The sequence below is a fragment of the Erpetoichthys calabaricus genome, chromosome 1 (genome assembly GCF_900747795.2).
Source record: "Erpetoichthys calabaricus chromosome 1, fErpCal1.3, whole genome shotgun sequence".
Lineage (NCBI taxonomy): Eukaryota > Metazoa > Chordata > Cladistia > Polypteriformes > Polypteridae > Erpetoichthys > Erpetoichthys calabaricus.
In genome coordinates this window covers 128527867-128555809 of record NC_041394.2, presented here as the reverse complement: position 1 = coordinate 128555809, position 27943 = coordinate 128527867, and the positions used below count along the sequence as shown (strand labels likewise).

General features: G+C 41.3%; 2 protein-coding genes across 2 annotated transcripts in view; both read right to left on the bottom strand.

Moving 5' to 3' along the window:
* The window catches only part of LOC114650147 (phosphatidylethanolamine-binding protein 4), a 701255-nt gene extending 687785 nt beyond the window's left edge, over positions 1-13470 (bottom strand). The window contains exon 1 of the mRNA XM_051935655.1: positions 13359-13470. The gene's annotated coding sequence lies outside the window, so the exon portion shown is untranslated. The remainder of the gene's footprint in view (positions 1-13358) is intronic.
* LOC114642496 (tigger transposable element-derived protein 1-like) lies at positions 303-18883 on the bottom strand. The gene is made up of 4 exons (XM_028791362.2): positions 18485-18883; positions 17336-18403; positions 949-1110; positions 303-527 (listed from the first exon to the last, which is right to left on the bottom strand). The coding sequence occupies exons 1-4, from the start codon at positions 18881-18883 to the stop codon at positions 303-305; spliced, it is 1854 nt and encodes a 617-aa protein (XP_028647195.2).
* Between the last annotated feature and the right edge of the window lie 9060 nt (positions 18884-27943).

The following is a 27943-nucleotide window of genomic DNA, read 5'->3' as shown; positions in this document are numbered from 1 at the left end:
CCAGGTCAGTCTCTGAAAGGCCGTACCTTGAGCTTGGACTTGATGTCTGTCTAGGCTTGGATGAAGCTTTAGCTTTCTTCTCCGTTTCTTTCTCAGCCCCTTTCCTGCCACTCATGTTTATATATGCTTGCAAATACTGTAATTGAACGCCCTCGGGTTGCATAAATACAGGATGCCTCAGGATGATAAAAAAATAAAGAGAAAAAAGTAACATCGCTGCTAACGGAGTTCCGCTTCAGATGTCCATCTCTCGTAATGGACAAGAAGTTTTAAGTCAGGGCCCTTGTTCTTAACAGAGGAGGTCAAAGGAACAGTGCCATCTGGTTCAAATGTTTGTTTCGAGCTCTCCCTGAAAAGTTCTCTAAATCCGTGGAAGAAGTCTCTTCACTAGTTTCACTAGTGAAATTAGGATCAATTTCTAAATTAACTTCTTGAACTACTTCACAAGCAACACGTGCCTCCCCTTCTTCAACCTTCTCAGTCTCTAGAGGAGTGGAAGAAAAGCAGCCCAGGCAAACCTTAAAAATCTGAGAAAAAGACAATTTCATTTCCCAATTAACATCAGCCATGGAGAAGTGGCAAACTGCTGTCAAAACCCTGTATGTCTTCCCTGTGTTTCACAGGAAGTAGTAGAGTGTTATATTGTTTAACATCACCACTGACACAAAGAACATCTGTTTGCTCCAGCATTTTATAGCTCAACTGTTGCAGCAGGTCTCATCAGATCATACAGAGATCACTCCCCAAATCAAGTAAAGCAAGTACTTCTTGCCCTGCCAATCCCACAGAGACACAAAAATTATGTTTTTGTTCTGCCTGGATGGAACCATTGAACAGCAAACCTATGCCATGACGATCTCCAAGAATTGTGCTAGGAAAACTCAGCAGTCTTGAGCAATGTTGCCTGGTTAAGCACAACAGATGCAAGTGCATACTGTACATTATTACAAGCTGTAGGGCTGCCAGAACAACATTCCTGGACTGGACTGCTGGCTCACTTTCTTCCCATAGGAACCACTGGAGCACTGGTACTCCAATTGACTTCACCAGAATTCTACGGATAAAGCTTGGGTATGAACGCACATCAATCATAGTGGCCTCCACAAGATGCTGAGCAAGGACAAATCACCAGTTTGAGAGCAGAGGTCAGTCTTCAATAACCTTTCTCCCTCTAACTGGCCTGCGTGCCTACCAGTCTTATTTTTATATCTAAGAGACTGCACATTGCTTCTAAGAATCTCTTCATAATGGTCTTCATTTATTTTCATTCATTCCTATCCATAGCAAGTTTCTCTATGACACACTCCATGGGATCATGCTGGAACCAGTTATGAATAAGGTTAAAAAAATCCTGGGCATGTGCTTACATATTGAGATTCAGGTCAATTTGTCTAACGTGGAACTTCCATCCCTTTGCTAGAGAACTCAGAGAGCTACAAAGAAGAAGTTGCTGCTTCAAAAAAATATAACTATCCAATCTGTCAAGAGGGACATTCTGAAACAGCTTGTTGAGCATCTCCACTCAAAGTGTGAGGAAGTTGCCCTAATTTGCTTTGTCCCAGTGCATCATCGAGACAGTGCACTCAAAGGTAAATAAAAAAGCACTCTGGATCATCATCAGAATTTATGTAGCACATTTCTAACATAAATAGGGATAGGGGCCTTCTCCTCGACATTTTGTTGTTGATGAGTTCCGTGCAAACCTTCCTTCTTGTACTGTGATGGAAGACAAAGCAAAACACCCAATTTACTGCAAGGGACCTGCAAGCAGGTTGAACTGAGAATGGAGTGCACTGCTCTACTGTGCAGCATTACTTATACAGAAATGACCTTCATGGAAGAGCCATTGGAATGGAACCCTGACCTGCAATCTCATCACAGAAAAGCAGCATCATAAGTATATAAAACAACATCTGAATAAGACAGAGGCATTTTGAAACCAAGTTCTGAGATAAAAGATAAAGTTAAAATTTAATTCTTTGAGGAGAACCACAAATGGTTTTTTTTGGAGAAAAAAAAGAAGCAGCATTTGAATAAAAGAACACCTTGCCAACTATTATGTGTGGCATGGATCTATCATGCTTTGGGGTTGTGTGGTAACTAGTGAGACAAGAAATATTGTGCAAGTACAGGGAAGAATTGATTCCATAACATATCAACAAATACTCAAGGAGACAGTCAGGAAGATGAAGCTGAAAAAACGATGGCTTCATCAAAAGGCCAATCCAAAACACACTTCAAAATTTATTATTTAGTAGCTCAAGAAACACAAATTTGTTACGGTAGATCCTAAACGTGCTTAGCACACAAGACAACCTAAAAATATCTCACAACTGGAAGTGATCTGTAAAGAAGAATGGGGAAAATTTCCAAAACAAGAATTCAAAGATTCATGGCTGGCAATAAAATAACTTTTGCAAGGTGTGATTTCTGACAAAGGGGGTGTTACTAAATGCTGTATTACATAAAATAAATATGTAATCTTTTAAATATCTAATTTAGTCAGAAGTGTCAAGACTTTGGCATGAAATTATATATATTAGTATGCAATTTATTTACATTTAGCAAAGCACTGGTTATAGAACATGTCAGAAATCTAGGCTATACTGTATACAAATTGTTTTGGTTACATTTTTTGTATGTATTTATTGTAACATTTTGACATCAGCTGTTATGATTCTCAATAGCTTTTTTGGCTCAAAATATTTTTCTTTGGGACTTGGCATTTTTTCCTTAGGTTCTGAACTATGTGGAGTTGAGTTTCACTTTCAATTTGAGGTACTGCTCCAAGACTTATATTTTAAAAGATTTTTATAATCATGTTTTTAGTTTACCACACCATTTATTTTTTTAATGGACACAGCCATTTTGTGATTTGGTTTTCAAGACACTGTTTTACTTGAGAGGTTCATATGTCCTGGAAGTTGAGACAAGTGACGTTTCTTTTAGCAGGACATGAGAGCTTCATCAGAAGTTATGAATACTTTCCAAAAAACATTTGTAAGCAATTCAATTTAAGATTTTTTATAAAATTACTTCTGGCTAGGTTTACAGTTCTTCAATTTTGTTTATTATTTGGGTTTAGTCAAACAATTCTTTATCTTCCTGGTTTTGACCCTGTCTGTTTCCTGGTTAACACTTTCATCTTGGTCTCTTTTCTTTGCCCTGTGGCCTACCAATTTCATCTTCCACATGCAGAACAATCACAACACCACTTTGAGGCTCATTTTTCTTGCAGTCACCACAATTACGTGCACTGTTTTGTGGGCGCTTCCATGTTGCCTCTAGCAGCAACCCCGTTGCTGATCACAGGATTCCTGACCTTGTGATGTCATGATTCTTCTGATTTAAGTCAGCAAAGACCATTAGGTATCCTAGTGTTTAACATTTTTCTGCAAAACAAACTTTGCTTTGAGTTAGTTAGGCGAAAAAAAAAACTCTAAATAGTATTAGTATTAGACTCCTAACTTGAAATATTGTTTTTTTTTCTTTTCACTCTTGTTTCTGGTCTCATAGTTTAATGGCACCCTCAGGTATTTGAACATCTCGTGTGCCCTAGGCTATACATTCACCTCTTTTTCTTTTAACTGTATCTATGCTCCCCTTGTTCGTTATCAAACTTTTAAACAGTACCTTCCTTCCAGGTGCTCTTAACAGTATAAAATATTTACTTAAGGCCTTTATAGAAGGTAATCACTTTATTAATAAAACGGCAATAATTTATTCTGAAGCAGATATCTGAGGCTACCACAGTAGATGATCTACAACATTAAATTGTAATGCAAAAAACAATGCAAAAAGAAAAATATGCTACTCAGGGCACTGGATCTGTGAGGCAATGCAATAAAACAATAGACTGCTAAGCTGCCCATCAGTTTATACTATATTTTATAAATATAATTTAAAAAAAATACAAGAATTCTCCATGACTTCTATGCACGTAGTTATATACCTAGTGAAATTATTACAAAATAATTAATTCACTGTAAAGAAAATGGTCCTAAGTTAGTCTATAGATCTGCCTCATGCTATATACATTATGATGTAGAATTCAGAAGTATATTAATATCACCAAGCTGTTATGAAAAGTTAAAAAACTTAGACTTCATATGCTCTGCTCATCTTTTACATCATGCTTCTACAGTTCAATTCTCATATATATCTCAAGATATCCATTTATTTAAACAAAAATAAAACATCCCTAAGGAGCAGCACAGTAAAACAATGATAACAAAAACAGCAAAAGTCATTTCTGCAGTTTTTTACGTTTTTTATAAATGCAAATTTATTTGTAAAAATTGTATTTCTACCATATAGATTTCTCCACACTCGCATTCCTTCAGATATTGTTTGCTTATATAGGACCACACACCTGCTTCTTGAAGTGAACTTTTAAAGAAACCTTGTGCTAACCTTCATTAATGGATTGCAAAACATATATATATATCCCACTATTAAAAAAAATCAATAAAGAAGACACGGAATGTTTCTAATGTATTAACAAGATAAAAGATTAACACTTACTGTGTATTTGCTCCAACTCAAAATACCCATTTCACTTCCATTACCTATAAAAAGTAATTTTTGCATGAGAAGTATGTGAGGTGTACAAATGACTGCTGCTAACTACTCTACACTGCAGTCTGACTACCTTCTTTCTTGACTGCCTACATAAAGAGCAATGAGTCAGACATTCTACCCCCATCAAATAGGTAGGAGTCACTAGTGCCTGGCATATACAGACTGCCCTTAATTTTACAGAGGTTGTGAAAATTAAGAATAAAAAGAACACATATTCAAAGAACAAAATGCTATTACAAACAATACTTGATGAAGGAATGATTTTCTGCTCTATATCCTGTAGAAATTATAATGTAACTCAATTTTAGAGAATATTTACAATTGAAATGCATTTGCAGACTACTGACTCTGGTGTGAGTCTCTTTATTTTGGCAAGTGTAAGCTTGAACTATCAAAAAGGTGAGTTAAGAAACATTTGACACTGCTGGAAAAATTCACCAGCAGGATAAATTGAACACCTTCAGGATGTGAAAATGTGCATGCTAACAGAGACTGCCCAAACACAACTGTTCCAGTGCCATGGAAAAACAGAATCAATTTAATGGAGGACTGATAAGTTAATAGAAGTTCACAAAACAGAGAGATGGCAGCAGAGTCTCAATGCAGTATTTGTGAGCCTCCTGCTATTTTTATGTCTGCCTAAGCATGCTTAACCGTTTAAGGGTGTACTGGGGCTGAGGGCTGCAGTCACACCTGAGGCAATTCGGTAGACAAAAGAGTAATTTGTAATGGAACTGACCACTGGCAGGGCTGTAAAAGACCCTTCTATTCATTACTACAGCAAAATTTTGATTTTGGAAGTAAATGGAGGAATGATTGATTAGTTGTAAGAATAAAAGCCAGAGTGTTGAGGAAATGTCTTGTACCCCATACCCCCTTTACCAGACAGACAATGGTACAACAGACAGAGAGTGGTGTAATTCCTGTTTTGTTAAGCCTGATGGAGAAAACAGTGTTTTGTTTACATTTTTTTATTTGGTTTATCCCTTTCCTTGTCTTTGTTATTTTGTTAATACAGTAACACTATTTTTTCCTACTTTGACTTCTTTAAGATTAATGTACGTGCATTCAGAGATGACTTGATAGAAACTCCTTATGACCAACAAAAAATACTAAGGTTGTTTTGTTTCGTAAGATAATTTATACCATTTTTTGCAGCACTGAAAAAGCAATGACTTTTAAATCAAACATTTTCTATATGCAGAAATCCAAAACCAATTTCTTCAACAGGAGAGAGAAGGAGGATTAAACAGCACCCATCAGTTAGATTATTTCTGCACCCTACTGAGAACAGCATTGACAGAGGAAACTGATTTATGTTATAAATTAAAGCAGTTGTTCATATACAACATATAGTGTATTTTAAGAGCTAAAAACATCACAGTATCTAAGCCAAAGCCTTGATTCATAAAAGGGATTTTCTTGTTAAACCCTAAAAACTTTCAGCATCATTTTCACCATTTTCACACACCATGTTACAAATGTTTTTAGATAATTTCTTGTGTTATGTGATGTAGATGGGCTATAGGGGATTCCAGGTAGGCCAAAAGATGCACATATACAGTATATATTTGCCCTATATTTGCCCATGTCACTGACAAAGGAAAGAAAATTCCTATATTAGTAATAGAGTAAAAGTAGAACTGCAAAGGGCAGAACCCAAAAACAGAGAATCTTTACAACAGGTAATGACACTCTAACAACAGGGAACAGTTTGCAAATATAAAAATTGCAAGTTTAACTAAACAACTAAATAATGAAAGGGTTAGATACCAGCTTTAACAAAAAAAAAAATTTAAATATCCAAAGTAAATATAAACAGTAAAGAAAAACTTAAACTACCCTCTATAAAAGTAAATAGTAGGCTCACACAAAAATAACCCTTTGTATCCTCAGGGTAGGTTGTAGGACTGTCTTGGTTGACACACCTCTGCAACATTGCATGGACATCAGGAATAGTGTCTCTAGATTGGCAGACCGGGGTGGTGGTCCCTCTCTTTAAGAAAGGGGACCAGAGGGTGTGCTCCAACTACAGAGGGATCACACTCCTCAGCCTCTCTTTAAAAGTCTATTAAGGGGTCCTGGAGAGGAGGGTCCGTCGAATAGTCAAACTTCGGATTCAGGAGGAACATTGTGATTTTCGTCCTAGTCACGGAACAGTGGACCAGCTCTACATTCTTGGCAGGGTCCTGGAGGGCGCATGGGAGTTTGCCCAGCCAGTCTACATGTGTTTTATGGACTTGGAAAAGGCATTCGACAGAGTCCCTCAGGGAATCCTGTGGGGGGTGCTCGGGGAGTATGGGGTATTGGACTCTATGATAAGGGCTGTTCGGTCCCTGCACAACCGGTCTCAGAGCTAGGTCTGCATTGGCGGGAGTAAGTCGAACCTGTTTCCAGTGAGAGTTGGACTCCGCCAGGGCTGCCCTTTGTCACCGATTCTGTTCATAACTTTTATGGATAGAATTTCTAGGTGCAGCAACGGTGTTGAGGGGGTCCGGTTTCGTGGGCTCAGGACTGGGTCACTGCTTTTTGCAGATGATGATGTCCTGTTTGATTCATTAGGCCATGATCTTCTGCTCTCTCTGGATTTGTTCACAGCTGAGCGTGAAGCAGCTGGGATGGAAATCAGCAGCTCCAATTCCGAGACCATGGTCCTCAGCCAGAAAAGGGTGGACTGCCCTCTCAGGGTTGGGAGCAAGATCCTGCCCCAAGTGGAGGAGTTCAAGTATCTCAGGGTCTTGTTCACAAGTGAGGGAAGAATGGAGCGGGAGATCGACAGGCGGATCGGTGCGGCGTCCGCAGTGATGCGGGCTCTGCATCGGTCTGTCGTGGTGAAAAAGGAGCTGAGCCATAAAGCAAAGCTCTCAATTTACCGGTCAATCTACGTTCCTACCCTCACCAACGGTCATGAGCTGTGGGTAGTGAACGAAAGAACGAAATCGCGAATACAAGCGGCTGAAATGAGTTTCCTCCGCAGAGTGTCTGGGTTTTCCCTTAAAGATAGGGTGAGAAGCTCAGTCATCTGGGAGGAGCTCAGAGTAGAGTCACTGCTCCTCCGCATTGAGAGGAATCAGATGAGGTGGCTCGGGCATGTGATCAGGATGCTTCCTGGACGCCTCCCTGGTGAGGTGTTCCGGGCATGTCTAACTGGGAGGCGGCCCCGGGGAAGACCCAAGACGCGCTGGAGGGACTATGTCTCTCGGCTGGCCTGGGAAAGCCTCGGGATTCCCCTGGAAGAGCTAGAAGAACTGGCCGGGGAGAGGGAAGTCTGGGCATCTCTGCTCAAGCTGCTGCCCCCCCGACCCCATCTCGGATAAGTGGAAGAGGATGGATGGATGGATCCTCAGGGTAAATATAAACAATAATATGAGGTAGAATATAGCCCATCAGACAAGTTAACTAACTTTAGGGATGAAAATGAAAGGCTAAATTTAGTGCAAATACTGTAAATTCCTTATCAATCACTAATTCTGAAAAAAGTGCCATGATGTTTATCTGATAAAATGAGCCAAAATGTCATATCCAGGTGATATACAAGGTCTGTCAGGAAAGTATCCAGCCATGTAATATGAGAAACCAGTAACAGTGCACTGCACAAATATACTTGACTTGAGCATTCATAGTTTTCATACATTTTCTCTGTATGTTTAGCATTCGTTTGCTCAGAGGTTGATGCGCTTGCTGCTTCCTGAGCAGCTCTTCTTTTCTCCACCCTAGCGGTCCCTTTTTCTTCTCTTCTTTCGTCAGCATCTTTTCTCATTAAAACTGATTAAGTCAGTGTTTGTGTTGCAATTACTTAGTACGTTTTTCTTTAATTTTTCACTTTAACTGGCACTTAAGTCTTCAATCTGCCTCAAGAATGATTTAAGTTTTGAAGAGGTATGTGGAGTGACGGCAAAGGTGGTAGGGATGAGAACGGCGCCCGTACGCATGTGCCGCATGGCCACCCTGCTGGCCACTGCCAAGAGTTGATTCTACAATCACTCTAATATAAAAGAAAATCTTGAGACGAGACGAGACTATTGCCAAGAGATTTTTTCAGGTTGATAGGGGAGGTCAGGCCCTCCTTTCAACCATTTCCGGTTCACGGCCCATGGCCGCGATCCTCTCACGTCTCATTTGTGTGAATGCTTTTGTCAGACACACTTACTGCACTCTCAGCTCTTATAAATTTTTACATTTTCCTCACTTTAAGTTCCCAATAAAAGAAAACTTATTATGTCCAAATCTTGAAGAATTTTATATCGAAGGTTTATCAACAGAAGAAATGAGTACCTGGGCAATCATAGCACTGAAAAACAATGAAGTCAAACGAATAAACGCAAAAATTGTTGATCAGTTACGGGGCAAATTGGTTAAATACGTATCAATAGACTATGCTGAAAAAGTTGTTGGTGGTGGTGCGGAAGAGGAAAACATCAACTTATCACGTAGAATATCCACAACCGTTAACACCGTCTGGTCTTCCACCGGCCGAATTACTGTTGAACGAAGGATATATTTGTAATGTTATTGAATAATTTATCTATGAGTTATGGGCTATGCAATTGGACAAGATTAGTTGAATTAAAAATTGGTTGAAAAATTCTAACATGTAAAATTTTAACAGGTGACAAGAAAGGTAATGTAGTACATATTCCGTGGATAACATTAGACACCAAAGGAGATATGCCATTCGTATTAAAAAGTTTACAGTTTCCTCTTAGAATAGCTCTTGCTATGACAATTAACAAATCACAGAGGCAAATATTCGAAAAAGTCAGTTTATTTATTAGAGAGAAAGAAATAATATTCACTCACAGGCAGTTATACGTTGCATTGTTACAATGTAAGTCCAAACATGGAATCAAAATTCAATGCAATATTGAAGAAAAGTTAATTCCAAATATTGTTTTTTTGAAGTTTTACAGTAAAAGTGTAAGTTTAAAAAGTATTTGCACGTTAATTTCAAAGCCAAACAGAACGAAAATGTATAATGCAACAAATACCTCTAATGCAGCATAAAGCGTAATAAACTGAAAGAAAATTATGCTTCATTAATTTCTACTATGGTTAATTACTCACTGTAATGTAAAATAGTTAGTTCTCTAATGCATATGTAACAATTCCCATGAAAATAACAATCTGTTTAAATTGAACATCCACTTCCCCATACGCGAGCAGCAGAGCCGCAATGAGGCTAGCACATAGTGCCCGCCTGGGGGTTGGCGAGTGAAGTAAGCAGGGGGCAGAGTCCCCTAGTAAAATAAAATAAAAATAAAATGAGGAATAACCTTGGAGGTCAATCATTACCCCGAAAATGGATAGTAGACGTGATTTAACAGGTGATTTAAAATCCTGGACAGACAAAAACACAGCCATGGTAGCATATTATATATAATGAGATTCATTTATTGAAAAAGATACAAGAAACATTCTACACAGGACAAGGACGCCTCAGTCCCCTTCAAAGTAGGCACCTTGGGACCTCACACAGTTCTCCCAGTTCTCTCTTCCACTATTCAAAATACTCTGCAAAATCTTTTCTTTGAATTGCCATCAGCTGACTTATATTCCTGAATCTCATCAACAGCCTGAAATCTGTTCCCTTTCAAAGGTGATTTTAGTTTTGGGAAAAGCCAGAAGTCGCAGGGCACCAGACCTGGGGCCTCATGCATAAACGGTGCGTACGCACAGAAATGTTGCGTACTCCCGTTTCCACGCTCAAATCGCGATGTATAAAACCTAAACTTGGCGTAAAGCCACGCACATTTCCACGGTAACCCATACCTTGGTGTATGCAATTTCTCCGCTCAGTTTTGCAGACTGGCGGCACCCAGCGTCAAAGCAGTGCTACTGTTCCTGCGTGGTCACCCTTTCATTCTTAGACCCACATTCCTGACGCGGCTTTATAAATACACTGAAATTAACTGCATATTGTTTACTAGTGTAATGCATCTGATTGTAATTAACCTGCAGCAATATAATGGTCCAGGGAATAGCCATAGTATTCCAAATACCATAACTGCTTTAGCGTTGTAACTCTCACTGCATCTTCTTCTTCTTTCAGCTGCTCCCGTTAAGGGTTGCCACAGCAGATCATCTTTTTCCATATTACTCTCACTGCACCACTCGGAGTATTTATATCACTGTATCTGAGTAGGGAATCACAGCAGCAGCTTATCGGAAAGAGAAATATCGGTATACAGCATGAAGCAGATGCTGCCTGAGCCACGGCAAAATGCTTTAGAGACTTCCCAGTACGGACTTCGCGGTTTAGAAAACGTTTCATCCCAAGAACTCTAAACGCACTCAATCAGTCCATCAAGTGCTCCTTGTAGAACTGTTTACTTATAAGTACAATTACCTCACTGTAAACTTGCACTACAGTTATAATATTGCACAGCCTGTGCCACTTTATGAAGCGCATATTTACATATGATGACGATATCATTTTTAAGATGAAATATAGCAAAATATGTTGATTATACAGATAAAACTTTAACTTCATTTAAATAATCTTTATTGTTAATAATTAAACATGTGAGGACACGGTGCCGCAGCGCTAGCTAGTTCAGGGATTGTTCCTGCATTGCGTTGTATTCTTGCTGGTGCTGACGCGACACTGGAAGGATAGATGGATATAATAATTAAACATGTACTACGACAATATTTCAATGTTCCTTAAAAGTTTTGAAGAATTGGCGTTCTAAGCTTACAAATGGCTTCACATCTATTACAGAGCTGATTGTGTGGCGATTGGGTATTTGGAGAAAGAAAAGTAAGGACAGGAATTGGAGGTTAAGTACTGTCTCTTTCAAACGTACTCTGTAATAAATTATTTCATCGAAGGTCGCACATGGCGCCGCAAGCCTCTTGCGTGAGACATGAACAAGCACTGCGCCACCGTGTTCCCATGTTTAATAACATGCTTTCATTCCTATCATCATGAAAAAGATATCACGTATACATCTCAGTATTTTAATTATTCAGAGAGCTGTAATATCACGAATGTAATGGATTATGTGTCCTGTCGGAGAAAGAGAAAGCCCGTTTAAGAAGCAGGTAGTGATTCACACATGTAGAGCACATAGAAGATCAAATACAGAACAAAGCATTTAATGTGCCACTTTAGTTACAATGGGATTTGAGAAACTAGTAAATTAAACAATTTTAAGATGAAGTTTATGATGTTCTACTTTAATGACAAAATAAACTACGTGATTAAAGTGGAAATTTAGAGATTAAAGTTGAGATTACATGCTTTTTTCCCCACTGTGCGCCTATTTTTTTTTCTCTGTACCCTAATAAGCTTTCATATGACACTCAGACGGTGAGCTACGACTCGCCTTTTCACGGTGACTTTGATATCTGATAACTTTTTTTATTTCGGGCACTGTGCGATTTTGTGAACTTGAGCTTTCGAGTTTCTCCGACACTCTATGTCACTCGATCAACTTCCTTTTGTTGTTTATACCACTGTTTAAACCAACAAATAGTACATTTTTCATTGCCTCCACTTGGTATTCACTGAAATTCTTTTATTTCCCCCCATGCTTTTGCCATTGCCTTTTCACAGAATGCTGAGCTTAAGGGCTATTTATACTGATTTGCATAATCAAAGAGGTGTAATTCTGGGAGGAGTTTGGGGAGTGACAGCAGGCGCGTGCACGTGCGTTACTTTTCACTCTGACCGGGATTTATCGAGCAGAAGAACATGGAAGTTGGAGAATGCACAGATTTACGCATTTGGATTTTTTGTGCATACACACATTTCCATTTTTGTCCTTACACCATGTTTTAGTGTGAATTCTACGCACGGTGTTATGCATGAGGCCCCTGGACTCACACCCACAAAGGAAACACTTAGTGTTGCTGATAAGCTAACATAGAAGTAATTAGTTTGAGAATTTTATATTACGAATATTGTTCAACATAACATCCCTTGAGATTTTAGATTTATCAATAATTCCCTTCACATTTTCCTACCAAACCCCAAGGCTGTACATGCTAGGTTTGTTAGTGAATCTGAATGAACATTGGCTTACCAAGTGTGGAATAGTCTTTGCCAACCAATAAGCCTGCTCTGAATTAAACAGGTTTTTAAATGAATAAACAAACAAATGAACATATATTATTCTTTAAACATAATCCACAAACATTAATTTGCTAGATTTAAGTAAAAGAATAAAATCACCCTTCTGTTCAAAGGCTAAACTCTTCAATTACTGAAAAAAATCACACATTTAATTACTCTGAAATTGTTGAAATTGACATCCTGCATTAAAAAAAACACACACACACACACACACAAAACATGCTCCATAAATAAACAAATACTCTCATGAAAAAACATAACTTGACCTCTGACTATACACACAAAACGCCTTGCAATGTCTGGTCTATGCTGAAGAACATTCTGTTTTTCTGTTTTTGCTTTTAATTCTTCATAATGTCTGGGCAGAATCTGCATAGTTTCGCCAAAGTATACTAATTATGCTTTCAAAGAAATACATGGAGAAAAAATAGGAATAATGCTTCCAGTAATGACAATGTTCACTTTAAATAAACTTGAGAAATTATTTAATAAACTTAAAATATTATTTACTTTCTTAATTAGAGATAAAGTGACATATTAATACACTCACAACCGCTCTCACTTTCAGTGTCACCTGATCCCACAAATGTTTACTTCTTCCCAGTGAAAATGACAACGGTAAAGAATAAGCTCAACAGTTCAGCACAGCTCATAATGACTTCGAGACTTTTAATAACGCAACATTTAAGCAATAACATACCCAACCGCGTGAGCTACACAAAAGAGAGCCCTGTAACCTCTGAGACTTCAGTCCGAAGAAAGTTTAGACAGAGACTTTTGCGCCGGGCCGCAAATGAAGGGAAAAGCCACGCCCATACTATGTCTGCATGCGGTTATGGGTGGGTCCGTATTTAATATGCAATTTTGAGATGTATATAGGAAAACGATTGGTTGCCTAGGTTGTCAATTCCACGCGACCTGCGATATTAATAACAGCTCCGGAAGCGTGCTGTTTTCGCGAGTTTTGAGCTTTGGTTGCAGGTGTGTTGTTTAATTTATCCTTCTGTTTCTTTAAACTGCATAAATCTAACTGACTTCTAATTGCGGATTAAAGGTGTTTAACGTGAATCGGAGAAGTGTTTAAAAGATTACGACATTGAATAAATAAATTACAATATAATTGCATTAAAATTATGAAAGTTGACGTAAATTATACGGTGTTTATTAGCTTTCTGCAGAGTGGTCAATTTACGTTTGTGTGGTGTATTTATATGAAGACAATGTTAAAAAGTAAAGCAAGATCAGTAATGGTTACATATTAATGTATACATTTTATCATTGTCTGTGTAAATATATGTATTGCATATACTGTATACTAGCTTATTGGTAGGTCTATCATTTACATCCTGAAGATTCTACAGCCGGACGTTCATGCTGCAAACATCTCGTTTCACCTTATCCCAAAGTTATTTATTGGGTTGAGATCCTGGAACTATTCGGGTAATTGGAGTAAATTGAAGCCGCCATCCTGTTCATATAATTAGCATAAGACAATGTTTGCTTTGTGACATGGCACATTATTTGCTTGGAAAAAACATGTAAATAAAAGAGTAGATTGCAGCCTTAAAAGAGACGCACAGTCAGCAGCGATGCATAGGTACACTAAAGCACTCAGATGACCCTCATTTGGTATTTATTATCAGGGTACTTGCACTACCACTAACAGCCTGTGCTATTGGCACAAAACAGGATGGATTTCACCAGTTTCTGACCCTGCATCTGCATTTTGCACCAGAAGTCAAGATTTGTCAGATCCTCCGCTGTCTAGTTCTAATTATCACTTCCTCACTGTAGCCTCATTTTCCAGTTCTTACATGACAGGAGTGTAAACCCAGCTTGCTTCAGTTTCTGATGTATCATGTAGCGAGAAGTCAAGCAAAATGACACCTTCTATTGGCTAACTAAAAAGATTACAATAGGCAACTCAGGCTCCTTCTTCAGGCAAGATATAAAGATATAAATGTATCATGAAAAGAGATATTGTTGAGAGCTTTTTATTATGTTTTCCTGTTAGCTTCAACAGTCAGAACATACTATAAAAATCCCAGGAAGGCAACTGTTTGTGGCATCTATATATACTGTATACCTGTATATCTTCTTCTATAATACGCTGCCGTGGCTGTTCGTTTGTCTGTCCAGGATTTTAAATCACCTGTAGCTCGCAAACCGTTTCACCTATTGACTTGAAATTTGGTACACATGTACTACGTGACATCTACTGTCCGTGATTTTATTACTCTTTTTATTTTTATTTATTTTATTGTAGAATCAACTCTCGGCAGCACACAGTAGGGCGCCGTTCTTATTCCCTACCACTTTCGCTAATCATTCTTGAGGCAGTTTTAAGATTAAGATTTAAGACTCAAGTGCCAGATTAAGTGAAAAATCAAAGAAAACGTACTAAGTAATTGCAACACAAAAACTAACTTAATCAGTTTTAACGCGAAAAGATGCCGACGAAAGAAGAGAAGCAGCGGGCCGCTAGGGTGAAGTAAAGAAGAGCTGCTCAGGAAGTAGCAAGCACATCAGCCACTGAGCAAACGAATGGTAAATGTACAGAGAAAGAGGATGAAAACTATGAATGCTCAAGGCAAGTATATTCACTGCACGTTATTGTGCAGTGCGCCGTTACTGGTATATATATATATATATATATATATATAGAGTGCATCCGGAAAGTATTCACTGCGCATCACTTTTTCCACATTTTGTTATGTTACAGCCTTATTCCAAAATGGATTAAATTCATTTTTTTCCTCAGAATTCTACACACAACACCCCATAATGACAACATGTAAAAAGTTTACTTGAGATTTTTGCAAATTTATTAAAAATGCAAAAATTGAGAAATCACATGTACATAAGTATTCACAGCCTTTGCCATGAAGCTCAAAATTGAGCTCAGGTGCATCCTGTTTCCCCTGATCATCCTTGAGATGTTTCTGCAGCTTAATTGGAGTCCACCTGTGGTAAATTCAGTTGACTGGACATGATTTGGAAGGGCACACACCTGTCTATATAAGGTCCCACAGTTGACAGTTCATGTCAGAGCACAAACCAAGCATGAAGTCAAAGGAATTGTCTGTAGACCTCCGAGACAGGATTGTCTCAAGGCACAAATCTGGGGAAGGTTACAGAAAAATTTCTGCTGCTTTGAAGGTCCCAATGAGCACAGTGGCCTCCATCATCCGTAAGTGTAAGAAGTTCGAAACCACCAGGACTCTTCCTAGAGCTTGCCGGCCATCTAAACTGAGCGATCGGGGGAGAAGGGCCTTAGTCAGGGAGGTGACCAAGAACCCGATGGTCACTCTGTCAGAGCTCCAGAGGTCCTCTGTGGAGAGAGGAAAACCTTCCAGAAGGACAACCATCTCTGCAGCAATCCACCAATCAGGCCAGTATGGTAGAGTGGCCAGACGGAAGCCACTCCTTAGCAAAAGGCACATGGCAGCCCGCCTGGAGTTTGCCAAAATGCACCTGAAGGACTCTCAGACTATGAGAAAGAAAATTCTCTGGTCTGATGAGACAAAGATTGAACTCTTTGGTGTGAATGCCAGGCGTCACATTTGGGGAAAACCTGGCACCATCCCTACAGTGAAGCATGGTGGTGGCACCATCATGCTGTGGGGATGTTTTTCAGCAGCAGGAACTGGGAGACTAGTCAGGATAAAGGGACATCCTGGATGAAAACCTGCTCCAGAGCGCTCTTGACCTCAGACTGGGGCGACGGTTCATCTTTCAGCAGGACAACGACCCTAAGCACACAGCCAAGATATCAAAGGAGTGGCTTCAGGACAACTCTGTGAATGTCCTTGAGTGGCCCAGCCAGAGCCCAGACTTGAATCCAATTGAACATCTCTGGAGAGATCTTAAAATGGCTGTGCACCGATGCTTCCCATCCAACCTGATGGAGCTTGAGAGGTGCTGCAAAGAGGAATGGGCGAAACTGGCCAAGGATTGGTGTGCCAAGCTTGTGGCATCATATTCAACAAGACTAGAGGCTGTAATTGCTGCCAAAGGTGCATCGACAAAGTATTGAGCAAAGGCTGTGAATACTTATGTACATGTGATTTCTCAGTTTTTTTATTTTTAATAAATTTGCAAAAACCTCAAGTAAACTTTTTTCACATTGTCATTATGGGGTGGTGTGTGTAGAATTCTGAGGAAAAAACTGAATTTAATCCATTTTGGAATAAGGCTGTAACATAACAAAATGTGGAAAAAGTGAATACTTTCCGGATGCACTGTGTGTATATATATATATATATATATATATATATATATATATATATATATATATATATATACAGTGGTGCCTCACACAACGAACTTAATTCGTTGCAGGAGCAAGTTTGTTATGCGAAAAGTTCGTTATGTGAAACGCGTTTTCCCATAACAATACATGTTAAAAAAAATAATTCGTTCTGTGGCATAAAATATGCTAAGATGACATAAAAAAAGATAAATTTTTTGTTATTATTTTTATTTAGATACATCTAAAAACATAATTTTTTTTTAAAAAAACACACATTTTTTTAATTTTAAGACAGACTAAGTAGAGTCTACCGAATCTTGCACATCTTCATCCATTTTCTGCTTTTTGGCCGATGGTTTCATGAAAAACCTGTCCAAAGTCGTTTGTTTTTCTCTTTTCTTCAACATCTGCCGGAAATAACGGACAAGAGTATCGGAGTAAAGATCGTTGATCCTGTTTGCTTCAGCTGAATCCGGATAGTGGGCATTGGTAAACTCCTGAACTGCTTTCCATTTGACCAGGATGTTCTTGATGTCAGCAGTTGGGATTGGTTGATTGTTTGATTGTTGCTCCTCGTTATCAGATGACGCTTCCCTTTGAGCATTGTCCTGTTGCTGGACCAGAAGTGCTTGGAGCTCTTCAGTTGTCAGCTCTTCTTCGTGTTCCTCAATAAGCTCCTCTACATCCTCTTCCTCTACCTCTAATTCCAACCTTTGGGCCACTGTGATGATGTCCTTCACCACTTCTGTGTCATCAACTACTGCTTCTTCCTGGGTCCACGAAGGCACAAGCATCTTCCAAGCAGAAATGAGGGTCCTTTGTGACACTTCTTCCCAGGCCTTCTGTATAAGTCGTATTGCCATAAGGACATCAAATTTCTCCTTCCAAAACTTTCGGACAGTCATATTGTCTCCACCAAACTCGCATTCTTCAAACACCTTATTAAAGAGGGCTCTAGTGTAGAGTTTTTTAAAGTTCGCAATAACTTGCTGATCCATTGGCTGAAGAATGGATGTGGTGTTTGGTGGCAAATACTGCACCTTGATAAAAGGATAATTTTCCTGCAATATTTCCTCTAGGTCTTTTGAGTGAGAAGGGGCATTGTCAAGTATCAGAAGGGCTTTGAGCGGCAGTTCTTTTTCCAGCAAGAATTTCTTCACGGCAGGAGCAAAGGTTTCCAGAATCCATTCGTTGAAGATAACTTGGGTCACCCAGGCTTTTTGATTGGACTTCCAATGGACGGGCAGTTTGGACTTAATAACGTTATTTTTCTTGAAAATTCTGGGATTTTCAGAGTGATAAACCAATAGAGGTTTGATCTTGAGGTCTCCGCTGGCATTAGACGAAAACATAAGGGTAAGTCTGTCCTTCATGGCTTTGTGTCCTGGCAATTTCTTCTCCTCTTTTGTAATGAAGGTTCTGCTCGGCATTCTTTTCCAGAAAAGACCCGTTTCATCGGCATTGAACACTTGTTGTGGGCAGTATCCTTCATCCTTAATACATTTTTGAAAGTTAATAGAGAACTTTTCTGCTTCTTTCTTGTCAGCACTGCCAGCCTCACCATGCATAGTAACGCTGTGGATTCCACACCTTTTCTTAAATCTAAAAAACCACCCCCTGCTGGCTTTGAATTCTTCTTCATTATCTTGATTGCTGCTACTTCCAGGGACGTTTTTCTTTAGATCGTCATAAATTCTCTTGGCTTTGTGACAGATAATATCTTGGGTTGTTACGTCACCTTTCACCTGCCTGTCCTTAATCCAAATCGCTAATAGCCTCTCCATTTCCTCGTGGATTGAAGACCTATGTTTTTCATGAAATAGTTTTGATACTCCTTTGGCTACTTTGGCTGATTTGATTGCATCCTTATTTGTCAAAATGGTGAAAATGGTGGTCTTGCTGAGGCCAAACTCTTTGACGAGGTCACACTGTTTTACCCCACATTCACTCCTTCTAATTATTTCCTGTTTCATTTCAACAGAAATCACCTTCCTGCTTTTTTTAGAAGCCATGATATAAAAAAAATATTGAGTTTAACTTAAAAGGACGACTGCCGTGATACGTGCGTGATTTAATTCGTAATGAAGAAAGATTGCCGCGATACGTGCTTAAGTTAAGCGCAGTGACTAACGACTGCCTGCAGTGCCTGCGCGGAAGGATGCAATACATCGGCAGCGATCGTGGAAGCTCGGGCGAAGCAGTCGTGGAAGCTCGGGCAAAGCGGTCGTGGAAGCTCGGGCGACTTCGTTGTGTGAAACGAAGTTCGTTGTATGAATCATGAAATGAAGTTCGTTGTGTGCAGCGTTCGCTGTGCGAGGCGTTCTTTATGCGAGGCACCACTGTATATATATATATATATATTGTCGCAGGTGGCCAGGATTATTACCTGGCCGGGACGCCAGAAAGGACCGGAAGAGAGAGAGGGGCCAGCCAAGGCAGAGGAGAAGGGGATTCCCCAGCGTCCGTCGTCTCCGGAGGGACTGCAGAAGGCACTAGCACTGAATTGTCAGGAGGAGCGTACCTGGAACCGTGTCAGTGGCTGGAGGGTGCCTGTCTTGTCCGCGAAGCCGGGACGGCGTCGCTAGAGGAAGGGGAGGATCCGCTGCGTCTCAAGAAGCCGAGGCAGAATGGCTGCAAGGAGTCTCACAGATCCCTTGGGAGAAGAGAGCAAATGGCTGAAGACCGGAAGTCCCGCCCCATGACAGGCGAGAGATTGGACGGCGTGTGCCTGTCGGTAATTGGCTGAAGACGGGGCAGGCGAACGTCCGTCTCGAGCAAGGGGAGGGTCCGGTGGAACCCGGAAGAAAGCACAGAGAAGAAAAGCCAGTGAGCAGGAATGATTTACAATTAAATCCTCCACTGGATGAGACTGTATTTTTATCTACAGATCCAAAAGAATTGGAGACGTGGCTTCGATTAGCGCAGGGGATCATGCAGGTAGAAAACGTCCTCCGTGTACTTAAAGAAAAGCTGGAGAGGAAGGCGGTCGCGTCACAACAGACCGAACGTCACAGGGCAGAAGGGCGCGACGCTGGAAACTTTGGCTGGAGGTTTGTCAAGGTAAAGGTGAGTGAAACTGTTACCGAAATTAAAAAGGGAGGTGCGAGCGAATTCGTTCCTGGATCGCGTGGTTACAGGGACTTAGTAGCTGCATCTCCGACAGAGGGAGAAAAAAGAAGGGCTGATCGCTGGGAAAGGGTGGAGCCAGGACGCTGGCTGACTAGTGCCCAGGGTCCTAGTGCTCTACTGCCAAAGCCAGCATCACGCTCGCGTCTGTTTGCGGTGAGAAAAAGAAGGGCTGATCGCTGGGAAGCAGGGGAGCCAGGACGCCGGCTAACTAGTGCCCAGGGTCCTAGTGCTCTACCGCCATAGCCAGCATCACGCTCGCGTAAGTTTGTAGGGGCACAGGCGGCAAGGGGTCTTTTCCTCTTCCATAGGAAGACCCAGGCCGTCAGAAAGCCCCAGAGGAATAGGGAGAATCAGAGGAGGAAAGCCGGTTCTTCCTACAGTGTGAGTAGTAAGTGCATGAGCGCACATAAGGGGACAAACGGTCCTCTACAGGAGCTGTGGGGTGCTCCTCAGTCAGCAAGAGCGGTATCCCTAAGTACCCGGAGGACGGGGAGTGGAAAAAAATGGAGCGGGTGCCAAGGTTTTGGCGACCAGAGTGCTGGTCACAGGGGGGAGCGTTGGCCCTATTCCAGAGTACAGAAAGCCAAACAGAGGCGTCAGGGCAACGTCTCTGCCCCGGTGTCTGTTTTGTTTTATACAGGGCCAAGCCAGGAAAAACAAAGACTGACAGGCCGCTTCGAAGGACTGTTCTTCCCTGGAAAGGGGGGTACTGTCGCAGGTGGCCAGGATTATTACCTGGCCGGGACGCCAGAAAGGACCGGAAGGTGGCAAGAATAACTTCCGGGCCACGAGGGCACAACTGCCACGGAGCAGGAGAAGACCACGGGAAAGGAGAACGAACTGTCGGACTTGTTGGGACCCGCGGCCACCGCCTGGGGGCCCTTTACACCTCATGGGACCCGGATGTTGTTACTTCCGCCACACTCTGCAAGATGGCGGAGGAATCTGCCAGGAAAGTCCGGAGTGTTTCCGGGTCAAAGGGCAGCACTTCCGCCACACCAGGAAGTGCTGCAAGATGGACATCATCAGCCACCTGGAGCACATCCGGGCAGGGATAAAAGGGGCCGACTCCTTACCGTCATTGAGCCAGAGTCGGGAGTGGGAGAAGGACGAAGCTCCCTGGAGGAGTAGAGGCGGCAAAGGACTGAGTATTGTAGGGTGATTATTGCTGAGTGCATTGTGTGTTGTGGTGGAATTGTGTTTAATTAATCTATACTAATAAAAGGCAAGGCCCTCACTGACTCACTGACTGACTGACTGACTGATTCACTCATCACTAATTCTCCAACTTCCCGTGTAGGTAGAAGGCTGAAATTTGGCAGGCTCATTCCTTACAGCTTACTTGCAAAAGTTAGGCAGGTTTCATTTCGAAATTCTACGCGTAATGGTCATAACTGGAACCTGTTTTTTGTCCATATACTCTAATGGAGGAGGCGGAGTCACGTCATCACGTATTACGCCTCCTACGTAATCACGTGAAGTGAAAACAAGGTAGAGATTTACAGCACGAGTCAAACGCGGGAACGAAGGTAAATGACGTTAATTGTTGAGTGTCTTTTAATACTGTGTAAGCATACATATTAACAGATGTGCAATTAAACGTGTGCATTTACGGGGTGATTTCTCAGGCTTAAAAGCTCGCCTTTTATCAAACGCGGGAACAAAGGTAAATGACAAAGGTAAAACTGCTGTAGCCAGAAACTTTTAACTGCCGGATCTTAGCTAACATTAAATAAACCCGTGGACATCGCAACATCACGCAAGAGATCGGCTCACGTGAAGTGACTCAACGCAGCAGGAGTGATCACTTCAATGAATGAAACCTATTCAAAAAACACATTTCACAATTGATAAGGTACGAAAACAATAGATAGATAGATAGATAGATAGATAGATAGATAGATAGATAGATAGATAGATAGATAGATAGATAGATAGATAGATAGATAGATAGATAGATAGATAGATACTTTATTAATCCCAATGGGAAATTCACAATATGAAACCGATTGTGGATTTCCGTACAGCCACTGAAACTTTGTGACGGCACGAGACTTCAGGTCACGTGTCTCCAAAAGAACCTCATTCAGGCAACTATTTTTACTGGCGGTGGCTCAGGGGAGAGAGTTTTTATTCCTTGCATCCCCGTTATACCCTCTGATCTCCCATTTCAATTCAAACGCCTCCAATTTCCACTAAGGCTCTGCTTAGCAATGACAATTAATAAGTCTCAGGGACAGACCCTACAAAAGGTTGGCATTGATTTGAGGCAGGACTGCTTTTCACATGGCCAACTGTACGTTGCATGCTCAACAGTAAGCTCAGCACACAGCTTCGTCATATTACAACCAGAGGGGAGAACTGACAACGTACTATACAAATAGATCCATAACAAATAATTATTGATTCATTTTCCCTCAGTTTAAAAAGGTTTACTTTTCTTCTTAATAAAAATTTTAAAGCAGTACTTCGCCACTGCGAAGTGCGGGTATTTTGATATATATCAAAATATATCGCGTCATCACGCCTCCCACGTAAGCACATGAACTGACCCGCTGCCGTTTGCAATGCCATATTCGCGAGATACAAGTTTAATGAGAAGACATGAGGTTTAAACGACAGTTTGGATCACATTGTAACAGAGTTAATATTGCTGTAGCGAGAAACTTTTAACTGCCGGGTCTTAGCTAACATTAAATAAACCCGTGGACATCGCAACATCACACAAGAGACCGGCTCACGTGAAGTGACTGAACGCAGCAGGAGTGATCACTTCGATGAATCAAACCTGTTCAAAAAACACATTACACAATTGATAAGGTACGAAAACATAATGAAAAAAAGCATGGTATAAACCGTAACTTTAAATTAAGTTTATAGAAACGCTCCCACTACCGTTTGCAATACCATATTAGCCCCTACGAAGCGCAGGGATTTTGCTATATATATTAAACTATTTCAACCATTCTGTGATCTGCTTCTCGCAACTGAAAGAGAGCACCGTGGCAGAAGTTAGCCGGCTTGCTGACCAACCACAAGCGTTACCTGGTAGGTAACCACCCATACAATCAGATTGTGAATCTACGAATGCCTGCAATGTAATTACCCCGATCTACATGCTGTCAAAATGAACGAACCACACCCCGTGGCACAACGTTAGGGGCTTCGCCTCTACGTCCAAGGTTCAATTCCCATAAGGAAGTGCAGTGAGTGTGTACGCCTGATGAGCCCACAATTACGGCGAAACACGTGTCGCGTACTATGCATCTTCAAAGCACAGTGTAAACCATAAGTTTAAATTGAGTTTATAGAAATGCTCCAGCTGCCGTTTGCAATACCATATTCGCGAGATACAAGTTTAATGAGAAGACACGAGGTATAAACGAGACTTTGTAACAGAGTTCAAATTGCTGGAGCGAGAAACTTTTAACTGCCGGGTCATGTCGCGTGTTCTCGGGTAGGTACACCAAAAAATTTATACATTTATGCATGTAATGGGCAAACAAAAAATGTACTATACCCGAAAGCACTGCAGTAGTACTCAATGTATCTTTACTTCTTAAATGTTAATGTTTTACTGTTTAATAATTTATACGCTTCCTATATGTTGTTCAAATTCTTTTATCAAAATACCAGTAACAGCGCACTGCACGATAACATGACCATTCATGTTATTTATCCTCTTTCTCTGTACGTTTACCATTCGTTTGCTCAGAGGTTGATGCGCTTGCTGCTTAATGAGCAGCTCTTCACCCTAGCGTCCCGCTGCTTCTCTTCTTTCGTCGGCATCTTTTCCCGTTAAAACTGATTAAGTTAGTTTTTGTGTTGCGATAACTTAGTATGGTGCGCACAGCTGTGAGTTGATTCTACAATAAAATAAAATAAAGATAAAAAGAGTAATAAAATCATCACCCTGAAAGCGAATAGTACACGTGACGTAGTATATGTGTACCAAATTTCAAGTCAATAGATGAAACGGTTTGTGAGCTACAGCTGATTTAAAATCCTGGACAGACAAACGAATAGCCACAGTAGCGTATTATACAAGAAGATTTTACTGTTTAATTTATATTTATATGCAATGTGCTTCTTATATATTACTTCATATTCTCATATGATAATGATGTTAATGTTGTTTATATTGATTTCTATGTTATTGTAAGTGCTCTTTATCTCTGGAAAAATAAATTTGGCAATTAACAAACTTATTTTATACATACATTTTGTTTTTTTCTCTTGCACTCAGTGAGCTAAGCCACTGGGTAATCAGCTGTATGTGTATATATATGTAGATATGTATATATATATATATATATATATATATATATATATATATATATATATATATATATATGTAGATAGATAGATAAATACAGTAGATACTTTATTAATCCCAATGGGAAATTCACAAAGGCGAGTCTTGGCGTGTAAAACTCCATGCCCACGTTGTAAAAGTAAGTGTGTCCAGGGAACGAATCCACATAAAATAAATTAATACGATAAAGTAATAGGAGTGATCAATAAATAAAAATAGAAATAGAAAAATAAAAGTAAAAAATAAAAGTAGAAAAGTACACATACAGTCATACACGGAGCTGCTGAAAAGGCTGCCACTCTCGGCGGCGCCGGATGTTAATTATGTAGATATGTGTGTATATATATATATATATATATATATATATATATATCCATCCATCCACTTTCCAACCCGCTGAATCCGAACACAGGGTCACGGGGGTCTGCTGGAGCCAATCCCAGCCAACACAGGGCACAAGGCAGGGAACCCATCCTGGGCAGGGTGCCAACCCACCGCAGGACACACACAAACACACCCACACACCAAGCACACACTAGGGCCAATTTAGAATCGCCAATCCACCTAACCAGCATGTCTTTGGACTGTGGGAGGAAACCGGAGCGCCCGGAGGAAACCCACGCAGACACGGGGAGAACATGCAAACTCCACACAGGGAGGGCCCGGGAAACGAACCCGGGTCCCCAGGTCTCCCAACTGCGAGGCAGCAGCGCTACCCACTGCGCCACCGTGCCGCCCTATATATATATATATCGTTCGATTCCCGAGAGGGAGTGCAGTGGAGTGTGTACACCTGATGAGCCCAGAATGAGGGCGAAACACGTGTCGTGTACTCTTTGCATTTATTTGACAGTAAACTATTTCAACCATTCTATGATCTGCTCCTCACAAACTGAGGGCACCGTGGTGGATGTTAGCAGATTGCTGGCCAACCACAAGCGTTACCTGGTAGGTAACCACCCATACAATCAGATTGTGACACAGACTACGAATGGCGTGAATATATATATATATATATATATATATATATATATATATATATATATAATAATGTGTATGTGTGTGTGTGTATATATATATATGTGTGTGTGTGTGTGTGTGTGTATATATATATATATATATATATATGTATATATGTATATATATATATATATATATGTGTGTGTATATATATATATATATATATATATGTATATATGTATATATATATATATATATATGTGTGTGTATATATATATATATATATATATATATATATATATATATGTATATATATATGTGTGTGTATATATATATATATATATATATATATATGTATATATGTATATATATATATATATGTGTGTGTGTATATATATATATATATATATATATATATATATATATATATATATATATATATATATATATATATATTGTAAAAGAATAAGACATACTCCGATAAAGGTTTGGGGCAGCCACCCGTATAATCTCAAAATCCTTGGCTGCAAAGTTGAAATGAATAGTAATAGCACTGAAGTGCATACACCCGAGTCCAAAACCAGACTGAGGAATTAGGAAAGAGGGCAGGGTTTTAAAGGGGAAGACAGGAAGTGAGGTCATAAGGATCAGGGATGTGTTCGTTCTCCATTGGACCGAGCCCGGACATGACGTCAGAGGGGTCGGAGCCAGTCAGGTCCCCTTCCATTGGCTCGGTCCCGGAAATGATGTCACGAGAGCCAGGTGGAATCTCCCGGGAACGGTCTGCAGGCAAGAGAGAAAAAGAGTCAGTGCACTCTGCCACCTCCCGGTATGTCTCAGAACTGCCGTCCCTCAAGCCCTTTAGCTGCCTCCCATGCGCACGTGTGTGACAAGGCCCCCCCCTTAGCCCAGACCCGTCGGGTCGGGCGACCCTAACCGAGAGGTCGTGAACCCGGGAAAGAGCATCAGCGTTGGCATGGAGAGAGCCACGACGATGAATGAGCGAAAACTTGTATGGCTGTAGGTCAAGAAACCACCTGGTGACCCGCGGATTCGACTCCTTGTGCAGGGCCATCCACTGTAGGGGTGCATGGTCCGTGACAAGGGTGAACTCCCGGCCCAACAGGTAGTACCTCAGCTGAGTTATTGCCCACTTAATCGCCAAGGCTTCCCTTTCCACCACTGCATACCTGGTCTCCCGGTCCAACAGTTTCCGGCTCAGGTACATGATGGGGTGTTCCACACCATCGACGCTTTGGCTCAGCACTGCTCCCAAGCCTGTGTCCGAAGCGTCCGTCTGGAGAATGAAAGGCAAGGAAAAGTTAGGTGCCATCAAAATAGGTGCGGACATAAGGGCCTGTTTCAAGTCACTAAATGCAGCACCTGTCTTCTCAGTCCATACCACAATGTTTGGGACCCTCTTCCTTGTTAAATCAGTCAAGGGCGCCGCTCTCTCTGAGAACCGAGGTACAAACCGGCGGTAGTACCCCGCTAACCCGAGAAAGGCTTGGACCTGCCGCTTGGTTCGCGGACGGGGCCATTTCAAAATGCCGTCTACTTTGGAGCACTGTGGCCTCACGGTACCCCGACCCACCAGGTAGCCTAAATACTTGGCTTCGGTTAATCCGAAGAAACATTTCTTGGGATTAATCCTGAGCCCGGCCTCACCAAGTGTCCGCAATACCGCTTGGACCTGCTGTAGGTGTTCCTTCCATGTGCCGGAATAGATGACCACGTCATCCAGGTTGGCAGCACTGTATGAGTTATGAGGTCGGAGCACTTTGTCCACCAGACGCTGGAAGGTTGCAGGGGCCCCGTGTAACCCAAATGGAAGGACACGATACTGCCAGTGTCCGCTAGGGGTACTAAACGCCGTTTTTTCCTTCGCGGAGGCCGTTAAAGGAACCTGCCAGTACCCTTTCGTCATGTCAAGCGTGGTCAAATATCGAGCCTGCCCAAGTCTCTCAAGGAGGTCATCCACTCGTGGCATTGGATAGGCATCAAATTGGGAGACTTGATTAAGCCGGCGGAAGTCATTGCAAAACCTCCAACTCCCGTCCGGCTTACCGACCAGCACAATGGGACTGGACCAGGGACTATAACTTTCCTCAATTACTCCTAGTTCCAGCATGCGCTTGATCTCAAGCTCCACTTCAGCCCTTTTTGCCTCGGGAAGACGATACGGGCATTCTCGGACAATAACCCCGGGCTCTGTCACAATGTTATGCTCAACCAGAGAGGTCCGTCCGGGGTGCTCACTGACTACCTCCTCAACAGCCCGGATAACTGTATCCAGCTCCTGCCGTTGTCGGGGACTCAAGTCCGCCCCGAAGTTAAGGCTGGGGGTGTGAGCGAAGAGCGAGCGGGGCTGGCCGGAGGAGGGATCGGGATCCCTGTCCTTCCACGGTTTCAGCAGATTCACATGATAAACCCGCTCCTTTGGCCGACGATTCGGCTGACTCACCAAATAGTCGACCAGTCCCTTCCTCTCCTTAACTTCATAGGGGCCTTGCCAATGGGCGAGCAACTTCGAGTGGGAGGTAGGCACTAGGACCATGACTCGATCCCCCGGGCGGAACTCCCGGAGTGACGTGCCACGGTTATAATAACGGGCCTGTGCTGTCTGAGC